The 11,130-nt window shown below is 38.1% G+C and overlaps 1 protein-coding gene across 1 annotated transcript in view; it reads left to right on the top strand.

Annotated features, from left to right (window-relative positions):
• Positions 1 to 1,856: 1,856 nt before the first annotated feature.
• Positions 1,857 to 11,130, top strand: part of CCDC186 (coiled-coil domain containing 186) — a gene marked incomplete at its 3' end in the record, with an annotated part of 29,926 nt that continues 20,652 nt past the window's right edge. Inside the window, exon 1 of the mRNA XM_080694550.1 lies at positions 1,857 to 2,530. Coding sequence (XP_080550676.1) covers positions 1,914 to 2,530 — 617 coding nt within the window. The 5' untranslated portion in view covers positions 1,857 to 1,913. The remainder of the gene's footprint in view (positions 2,531 to 11,130) is intronic.

Raw genomic sequence — 11,130 nt, 5'->3', positions numbered from 1 at the left:
ACCTACTGTATGCTAGAAACTATAATTCAAACATTTGAGAACCTACTATGTGCTAGAAACTATAGTAAAGTATATATGTCTTTGATTTATTATACGTTTTCTTAACAAAATTCACCCCTGTTTAGTATTCTAAAGATTCTACCTGACCAGTCTACTCTTATTTTACCATTATCCAGCCACCTCTATCACACCAATGTGAGCATGCATCTGCTGTTATTCAAAAATTTAACCTTAAAGATGGTTATGGTGACACTGCCTGTAATCCCAGTACCTGGGAGGCTGAGACAGGAGGATTGCGAGTTGGAGGGCAGCCTTAGCAAATAGTGAGACTCTTATCAACTTAATGAGACCCTGTTACAAAATTTCTTTAAAAAATTAAAAAATAGGGCTGAAGGTATAGCTCAGAGGTAGACTGCCCCTGGGTTCAGTCTCCACTACTACACAACACATTCTCTCATACAAATTAACCTTTACATTTTGGTTTTCAGTAATATTTGAATTGTTTCTTTTCTAGTTTTCATCAAGACTACCAGCTGTCCACTTTTTTTTTATTTTTTTTTTTCAGTACTAGGAATGGAATCCAGGGGCATTCTACCTCTGAGCTACACCTCCCAGCCCTATTTTTTTTTTTTCTTTGAGTCAGGGTCTCACTGAGTTGCAAAGGGCCTTACTAAGTAGCTGTGGCTGTCCTTGAACTGCAGTCCTCCTGTCTCAGCCTCCCGAATGCTGCATGCTGGGATTACAAACCAGAGCCACCAAGCCCAGTTTATCTGCCCACTTTTTAATCTAACTGCATATAGCTTTGGTAACTCCTCTGCTCCTGTGAGCGGTTTTTGATACTTGACAAAGAAGTTGACAGTTCTTTTTTGTTAAGATCACTGGAAGATTTTACATTTATTTCAAGGTAGTATTTGAAGTGGAACATTTTCATTAAGTAGGATTGTAACCTTTATAAATAATATAAACGCCTATTGTAGCCTTGTCCACTTAATCTCTTAATGTTGTTTTTATTGACCTAGGCAGTGCATAGAGACATTTGGTTTGCAGCGAGTATTGTTTTATTCCAGATGAGAATGTTTGAAAATCAGCATGATGCTTCCTGTCGGCTCCTTTATGCCTGAACTTCCTTTCATTTCAGAGCCATGTCTCTGGCTGTATGTAGATAGCTGTGTCTTGTTTAGCTTTCCTTCTCAGGAAATGTTGACCATTATTGATGTATTGTTTTATTTTGATTTGCAATTTTTAGCACTTTATTGCTGCCTTCTTTCTCTAGCATTTTCTTATAAAGTTTGTGGTAGGTTTCTCCCCTCATAGAGCTGAAAAATTCTAAACATTCTTTGGAACAAATCCTCCAGTTACAAACATTACTTCTTATTAACATTTTATGGGAATGATTGAGGAGTGCCAGAGTGCAACAGAAATTAGTGAAGTTGGACGATGGAGGAAAGGCAGCGAAACTTTGCAGTGGCCCACTGGTTGTGGCCAGCTTGGAGGTTGGCTGCCCCGTTCTTTTTTCTCAGCGTGGCTCCTCTTAAAATTTAATGTAATATGTGTGTTTATGGAAGGGGGGCTGGAGATCAAACCCAGAGGTGCTCTACCTCTGAGCTATACCCTCAGCTTCCCCCACCCTCCTTTTTTCTTTGAAGCAAGGTCTAAGCTGCCCAGGTGCTGGGCAGCTTCCTAAGTGCTGGGGTCACAGGTGTGTCCCACTGTGTCTGGCTAGGGAAAGGCTTTTATTAAAAGAATTAGTCATGGTGAAATTTGTGGTCCTGGTTATGTTATGGAGTATTTGAAAAGATGTATAAGGTCTTGGTTTAAATTATTTTTTAATTTTGATGTTTTTATTTTTTAGATGTAAAACAAAGATCAGGAGCAGATCTGAAGAAGTGCAGAGTGAATCGGTGCCGGACAGCATGTCAGAAACAGAGCACATCGCCTCCATTTCCTCTGATGAAAATACTGGAGCTCCATCTGAATTAAAGGAAGACGCATGCAGCTTATTTTCTGGTGGTGAAAGCAGCAGATTAGAAAATGAGTCCAAGACATCGCCATTAGACGTTGACCGAGCATTGCGTCAACCTCATGAACACAGTCGTGAAGCTGAAGCACACAAAGGCAGGCCTGGGGGTTCTTGTGCTAATGTTCATGCTTGCCCAGAAAATTCTGAACCAATAGCTAACTTTCCTAGTGGAGATTTTGCAAAGCAAGTGTCACAAACAAGTGACACGGGACAGACGGTAACACAAATATTGGCAGAATTAAGGTCGTCTGCACTTACAGAAGCCACTAATCAAAAGACTTACGCAGAATGTCCCTACGATACAGACTGTACCAAGAAACTTATTTCAAAAATAAAAAACGTTTCAGCATCAGAGGATTTGTTGGAAGAAATAGAATCTGAGTTATTATCTACAGAGTTTGCAGAAGAACACCGAGTACCAAATGGAATGAACAAAGGGGAACATGCATTGGTTCTGTTTGAAAAGTGTGTGCAAGAAAAGTACTTGCAGCAGGAGCATACTATAAAAAAGTAAGTGTTTGGGGGGAGAGAGGGCACCAAGCACAGTTTAAATGTATACCATTTTCAATAAAAAATAAGATATATATGTATGTGTGTAAAAGTCATATATATATATATATATATTTTTTTTTAAATGACAGCAAGAAAAAAAATATGTTAACCTACTGCAAGCTATCAGGTTCAGATAACACCCTGAGACATTTTCATGTTTAAAAATGGCATTAGGTCTAAAAAAAAAAAAAGTGTTATGCCAATGTGGTAGCACATGCCTATAATCTCAGTACTTAGGAGGCTGAGACTGGAGGATTTCAGGTTTACCGGCCTTCACAATTTAGCAGGGCTCTTAGCAACTTAGGCAGTGTTTCCAGATAAAAAATAAAAAGGGGGCCGGGCGTGGTGGCGCACGCTTGTAATCCCCGCGCTTGGGAGGCAGAGACAGGAGGATCGCGCAGGTTCGAAGCCAGCTGCGTGCACTGGCTTAAGAGACCCTGTTTCCAAATAAAAATGTAAAAATAGGTCTGGGAGTGTAGCTCAGAGGTAGCAGGGCTTCCAGGAACCCCAGTACCACCAAAAAATAAATAAATAAATAAATAAAATAATAATAAAAAGGGGATGAGAGTATACCTCAAAGGTAGAATGCCCTTGGGTTCAATCCCCAGTACCATAAAAAAAAAAGTATTTTAAAATTCCTTTAGATAAAATTTCCCCTCTGGAATTAAAAATTAAATTCTTTTAAGGAAAGTATTATTTTGTCTACTTTTAATTTCATATTAGTGCCATAGAGCATGCACATAGTTGATCAATAAATATTTACTCAATAATTGAGTAAATGTCGTTTCTCTAGTTATTTAATATTTCTATGTCTAAAGGATTAAATATTATAGTAAATAGTATAAGTTCAATGAAGAGCTCAACTTAAAGACAAGTATTTCTTGTTTTGTTTTTGTTTTTTTTTTTCCTTCCTTCTTCCCAGTACTGGGGATTGAACCTAGGGCCTTACATGTGCTGGGCAAGCATACTGCCACATTTTTCAGTTTTGATAGAATATAGGAGGATCATGTCAAAAATAAGAGAAATTTAAAAGGAAATTAAAAGTTATAAAGTTGAACAATTTTTCTTAAAATCCCCACTGTAAATGTATTGGTTTAAAATTTAAACTTCTCTTGGATTTGTATTATTTATTCTGTTTTTTTTTTTAAATATATAATACTGAGGATTGAACCCAATGCATTTACCTGTGAGCTACATCTCCACCCTTTTTATTTTGGTACAGGGTCTTGCTAAGTTATAGAGTGCTGGTTTCAAACCTGTGATCCTCTGGTCTCAGCACCCCAAGTACTGGGATCACAGGTGTGCACCACCATGCCCAACTTTAATTCTGTTTTAATGATAGTTTAATTTCATTCATTTCTTTTTCTAATAATATTGTATTACCTTATGTTTTTATTCTTAATTTATAAAGCAAAGTGATGCATAGTTTTATGTACTCTTTAGTAACCTTTAGGAAAGGAAAGGAAAACAGCCTTCACTAAATACATACTGATTCTTTTTTTTTTTAATATTATAGCAATTTATCCAAAATTAACAATGATAATCTCACATAACAGATTCATTTGTTTGATATCAAACTTTTGATCACTTAAAGATAACATTTCAATATTTCTTTTTGCTTTCTTTCTTACCAGAGGATATTTTTTTTTTAAGGTGCATACTATAAGGTGAAAGTATCATACATTTTTTTCCAGAAAAAATCTATCCTAACATGAAATATGAACTCTAAATACCCAAAACAGTCTCGAAAAAGAACAAAGCTAGAAGATGTACATTTTCTGATTTCAAACCTTATAAAGCTACATTAATTGAAACAGTGTAGTACTGCTATAAAGGCAGATATATAAACCAGTGGAGTAAAATAAAAAGCTTATAAATTCTTCCATATATGGTCAAGTTATTTTTGACAAGGTTTCCAAGAACATTTGCTGAGGGAAATAATGATCCTTTCACTAAATATTGTTGAAAAATAATAATTACATGAAAAAGAATAAAGTTGGACCCTTACCTAACACCATATACAAATATTAACTCAAAATAGATAAAAGATCTAGATGTAAATCTTAAGTCTATAAACTTTTAGAAGGAAACCTGGGTCATAACACTTCACAACATTGAAATTGGCAGTGATTTCTTGGATATGATTTCAAAGGTACAGGCAACAACAGAATAAACAAACTTCCTAAAAAAAATACTGTACATCCAAAGACAATGTAAACAGAGTTAAAAAATACTGATAGAATGGGGTAAAATATTTCCAAATGCTATATCTGAATGTATATTAATATTTCAAATAGAAATCCTAAAAATTAGCAACAATAAAAGCAAACAATACAATTTAGAAATAGGTAAAAGACTAAAATAAATAATGAATCTCCAAAGATTTTAACCAATAAACACATGAATATATTCTTCTTTGCTTAGTTGTCTGCTGGATGGAAAATCTTGTTTCTCTGGTTTTGGTGTGTATTACCTGTTTCTTCTTTGTAGTTAATCTCTTTGAGTATTTTCTCTAGTGCTGGTTTTGAAGACATAAATTCCTTCAGTTTCTGTTTGTCATGGAAGCTTCTTATTTCCCCATCTAATTTGTTAGATAGTTGTGCTGGGTAGGAAATTTTTGGCTGGAAGTTGTTTTCTTTCAGAGTTTGGATTATGTTACTCCAAGCCCTTCTGGCTCTCATGACTTGGTTTGGGAAGTCTGGAGTGATTCTAATTGGTTTGCCTCTGTATGTCACTTGGCCTTTTGTTTTTGTTGCCTTTAAGATTCTCTGCTTGGTTTCCACATTGGTCATTTTGACAATTATGTGGCGTGGGGATCCTCTTCTCTGATCCTGTCTAAAGGGAGTTCTGTACGTTTCCTGGACCTGTGTATCGATCTCTTGCTCTATGTTTGGAAAATTTTTTGCTATTATTTCTTTGAAGATATTATTGATCCCTTTGGTTTCACCTTCTTTTCCCTCCTCTATTCCAATTATTCTTAGGTTAGCTCTCTTAAAATGGGCCCATATTTCTTCAATGTCAGATTCCTGCTGTCTGATTTATTTTTCAAAGTTATAAATTATGCGTTTGTTTTTGGAGTGATCATCTTCTAGGAACGAGATTCTATTCTCCATGTGGTCTAATCGATTGTTTATACTTTGAATTGAGGCCTTTACCTCAATGATTGCATCCTTTATGTCTTTTAGACTCTAAATTCTTTTCGAAGGTCCTGTATTATTTCTACAGTTATATTCCTGATTTGATCTTCTGGAGATCTCTGAATTTCTGTGTTATCAGGTTCTGATAATATGGGGTTGTGGGCATTCATTACTCTATTATTGTTCCTCTTTCCCATGATTTCAGAAGTTTGTGCCTTCCCTGGATCACTACGACTTCACTTAGGGTGCTCTGTATCTCAAGTCTGTGGTAATCTCTGCCACCGCTACTCCTTCACTGGGTTGGACTGCAGAATCTCAGACCCAGGGAGATTATCAAAGTCCCTGGGCATGCAGTACAGGGATTTCTCCTTTAGGGGCCGCAATTTCACTCACGGTTATTGTGTGTGTTGATCAGGAGCTGTCGAGGGTGCGGTGAACTCCCTGTCACTGCTGGCAATATGGCACAGCTGCCATGCCCTCGGCCGTGAGGCTGGCATATTTCTTTTCTGGTTTTGAGTTCTGTTCTGAGTCCCTGGAGGGCGTGATGAGCTTGACCACTGGGAGTTTTTGACCTTCTTTGCGCTGAAAGAACTGCTGAATTATACCCGAATGATCCACAGCTGCTCACTTCAGCGCCTTGTTTACCTTTCCTCTCTGGATTCTGGTGCTATGAGGGAAGATGATGCCGGTGTGGCCCCGCTGCTGCATTGCGGGTTTGATTTCTGGTCTCCGGTTGTTCTTCTAGTCTTTTTTTTCTCTGTCCTTTGTGTTTACATTTTTATTTCTCTGCTGTTGGCGTTTTCTTGCTATGAAAAGCGCTGATTTTGTGGCAATAGAGATCGAGTTTTAGCAGAGCTTGTAAATGCTGCTTTTCTCGGTTCGCCATATTCCTGAAAGTCCACTGATTCTTTTTAAAATATATTTTTTTAAAATTAGGTGTGTGTGTGTGTGTGTGTATGTACAAAGAAAGAGAAAAAGGAGGTCTGCATGCCAAAGGAGAATGATAGAATAAAACATACCATAATTTAATATCACTTGATATTATATAATTGACTTTTTATAATCTCCTTGCTTCTGGTTTTTGTTTGAGAATATTCTGTTCAGTGGGTCAGTCCTTCCCAAATCAGCGAATCCTTCATTGGTCTATCCAGTGAGCTTTAATCTCTTATTATCCAGGCCCTTTCCTTTTTACTTTTTCTATTTTTAAATTTATTTTTAATTGTGATGAGATGCACATAGCTATCTTAACCATTTAAAGTGTACAGTTCAGTATGGCTGTGTTTATTCACATTGTCATACAATCACTCTGCACAACTTTTTCACTTGCCAGTCTGAAAGTTCACACCCATGAAATACAACAACTGCCTGTTCACACCTGCCTGTGTCCCTGGTGGCAGTTACCATTCTACTTTCTGATTCTGTGATTATACTTGTCTTTTTTGTAACTGCCTTATTTCACTTCACATAATGTCTTTCAGGGTTATCCATGTTGTAGCATGTGTTAAAATTTCCATGCTTTTGAAGGCTGAATATTATTTTCTATTCTGTGTAGCTATCACACTTCTGCATTTTGGCTATTGTGAATAGTGCTACTGTGTGATGTGCAAATACTTCGAGGTTCCAGGGCCCTTAATACTACCGCAGAGCTAATGCTTTGTCCTGTCGCTGTCCTGGCTGGAATGGTGTTACCATGGGAATGAACTGTATGCCTTTAAATCTTGGGTCATGGGTGCTTCTGCCTCTCTGAACTCTTAGGGTAACTTCCTCATTTCCTGGCTGTACCTGTTCTTTTAGACCTTCCCCTGGAGGTTTTTTTCTCTGATCCCTCTTTCCACTTTTCTTAGATGTTGATTCTTACCACTCTCATATCTTTTGTAAATTCTATGATATTAGACAGTAAATAATCACAGGAAACACTTCAGTGCTGCTAGTAACATGCACATGACATGTATTAACTCATGGTCTCATCGCCACAGCTCCGTGTGGTCTCTACTGTGGTCATCCCTGTTTTATAGATGGTGTACCTGAAACAGAATAGGAAACTTGCTTGGGATCACATGCAGGTCAGGGCTGGGGTAAAATCTGAGCCTTGTTATTTGGCTTCTCAGGTTTTATAAATATGGTTATAGGAATTAACTAGTTAGAAATTGTTAAATTTATCAAAAAAATACTGGAATACAGTAAAAACTGAGGCCTCTTTTTTGGTTCACCCTGCCAGCACTGGCTGCTTGCTAGTGGGTGCACACAGTTTCATCCTGAAACCTGGAGTTATATTATTACCTTTGCTATTTGCAAGCTCTGTTACACTGGCTAAGTCAGCCTCTTTGAGTCAAAACTTTTTCACCTCTATGAGGGGACAGTACTTACCTAATGGATATTTTGTAGATATTAAGGCATTTTGCAAATGTCATATTATTTTAAAGCTGGGTTGATATTAAGTTATATACATAATATTTTTTAATTCTAAATAAAACTTTGTTAGGTCATCTCTAAAATAATTTTTTCTTTAACCTTCGCCTTTATTTAATTTTCTATGAAGAGAGTCCTTCCTACCTTGTCTAAAATCATAGCTTGCCACTCTCTTCTCTTTTTTTGGTGGTACTTGGGATTGAGCCCAGGGGCATTCTGTGTCTGAGGTATACTCCTTGCCCTTTTTAAATTTTTGTTGTTGTTTTGAAACATGGTCTTGCTAATTTGCTGAAGTTGATATTGACCTTCGAATCCTATCTCAGTTTCCCAAGTACTGATACCACAAGCATGCACTGCCATGTCTGGCTATTTCTTTTCTTTTCCTTTCTTTTCTTTTCTTTTCTTTTTTTTTTTTTTTTTTTTTTTTTGGTGGTACTGGGGTTCCTGGAAGCCCTTCTACCTCTGGGATACACTCCCACGGGCTATACTCCCAGACCTATTTTTTAACTTTTTTTTTAAAATGTGGAAACAGGGTCTCTTAAGCCAGCAAGGCTGGCTCAGAACCAGCGTGGTCCTCCTGCCTCCACCTCCCAAGTGCGGGGATTACAAGTGTGCACCACCACACCCGGCCATGTCTGGCTATTTCTTAATAGGACTTAGTCACCACCTAACATTTTGTTAGATTGATTGATTGATTGATTGATTGGTGGTATTGGGGATGGAACCCAGGGGCCTCCTACCTCCGGGCTACACTCCCAGACCTCTTTTGTATTTTATTTGGAAACAGGGTCTCTTAAGCCAACCGAGGCTGGCTTCAAACTTGCGCAATCCTCCTGTCTCAGCCTCCCAAGCGCTGGGATTACAAGCGTGCGCCACCACGCCCGGCTTGGCTTGTGCTTATTTATTTTTAAAAATGCCTATTTTATTTTTGTCCCTCAGAATATAAGCTGCATGATGGCAGGGACATGTTTGCCGACATGTTCTCTACTTGTAGAATGAGAAGCTACATAGTAGGTGCTCAGTAAGTGTCTATTGAATGAGTGATCTTCAGAGTAGAAAGAAGAGAGGTCTGAGCTTTGGAATGAGACCTGGATTCTAAGCTTAGTTCAACTATTTACTAGTGGTGCAACTTGGAACAAATTCTAGGCTTTAGTTTTGTTTGCTTATTTTTAAACTCATAAAACAGAAGTGATGATAATTTCACAGACTTAGTTTGAATAGTAAATGAATAAATATCCTTTTGTATGTGCTTCTAGGGCTTGAACCCAGGGATACTCTATCCCTAAGCTACATCCTCTGTCATTTCTTTTTTTGTACTGGCGATTAAAACTAGGGGTATTTGCCGGGCGTGGTGGCGCACGCTTGTAATCCCCGCGCTTGGGAGGCTGAGATAGGAGGATCGCGCAGGTTCGAAGCCAGCCGTGCTGGCGTAAGAGACCCTGTTTCAAAAATATAAAATAGGTCTGGGAGTGTAGCCCGGAGGAAGGAGGGCTTCCAGGAACCCCAGTACCACCAAAAAAAAAAAAAAAAAAAACTAGGGGTATTCTACCTCTGAGCTACATTTCCAGCCTTTTAATTTTATTTATTTGTTTATTTTTATATTACTTTTTTGCGGTACTGGGGATGCAATCAAGGGGCATTCTGCCTCTGACCTACACCCCCAGCCTTATTTTTTATTCTTTATTTTGAAACAGGGTCTCCCTGAGTTGCAAAGGGCCTCACTAAGTAGCTGAGGCTGTCTGAGAACCGTGATCGTCCTGTCTCAGCCTCCCAAATGCTGGGATTACAAACCACCACGCATGGCTATTTTTTTTTTTTTTTAAACAGGGTCTTGCTCAGTTGCTGAGGTTGACTTTGAGCCTGCAGTCCTCCTGTACTGGGATTACAGGTATGCCCTACCAGCCTAGCCTTTTTTATTTTGAGATAGGGTCTCACTAAATTTCTTAGACTGGCTTCTAACTTATGATCCTCCTTCCTCAGCCCTCTGAGTAGCTGGGATTACAGACAATGGACTACCATGCCTGACAAAATGTCTTTTCATGCCTGACAACGTTTTTTAAAAAGCTAAACTTAAACTGAGTGTTGGTGGCACACGCTTGTAATCCCAGTACTTGGGAAACTGAGACAGGAGGATCACAGGTTTGAAGCCAGCCTCAGCAACCTAGTGGGGTCCTTTGCAACTTACTGAGACCCTGTTTCAAAACAAATAATAAAAAAGGGGTGGGGGTGTATCTCAGAAATAGAATGCCCCTGGTTTCAAACCACAAAAACGTGCTAAACATAGCATATAGTAAGTGTGCAATAAATATTGGATAACTATTGCTATTAATCCCAGATTAGTAGCTGTTTACTTTCCTAGATGTCTTACAGTTCTAAGCACTTTGCAGGAAGATTTAAAATAAAGATTGGTTAAACTTTGATTTTAAATTAATACTTCTACAACTATTATGATATTACTAAAGTATTTTTAAAATGTGAAGCAAAATTCTCAACCTCTGTACCATTGTTATTTTGGAAATAATTCTCTGCTGTGGTTAAGTGTGTCACGTGGATTGTAGAATATTTACAGCATTCTTGGCTTCCACCCACTAGATGCCAACCCTTAATGTTACAGCCCAGTGTCTCCAGATAATGCCTGCAGGGTAAAATTGCCCTTGGTTAAGAACCACTTATCATGGTGTATTTGTTCCAGTGCAGAAAAGGTGTTGTGAGTAAATAAGATGACAAAGACAGAAACTTGCAATGAAATGTCATTTTCTTTATCTGATTATATTTCACTTGATTTGAAATTTCTGGGAAAAAGTTAATAGCCTTACTAGAGAATGTTTGATCAACAAGTGCAGACTTGGGCTTGAAACAAAGCTAAGCTGCCCCATACTCTTTCTGAGTTGATTTGTCTTCTTTGGACAGAATCTGATGCATTCCAGCCTTAAAAGTCAAGTCACTTAGTACACACTTGTAATCCCAGCACTTGGAAAGCTGAGACAGGAGGATCACAGGTTCCAGGCCAGC

Source organism: Muscardinus avellanarius (genome assembly GCF_963383645.1).
Source record: "Muscardinus avellanarius genome assembly, chromosome: 4".
In the NCBI taxonomy this organism is placed as follows: Eukaryota; Metazoa; Chordata; class Mammalia; order Rodentia; family Gliridae; genus Muscardinus; species Muscardinus avellanarius.
Note: the sequence above shows the minus strand (reverse complement) of the source record. Positions and strands in the feature narration are given on the sequence as shown.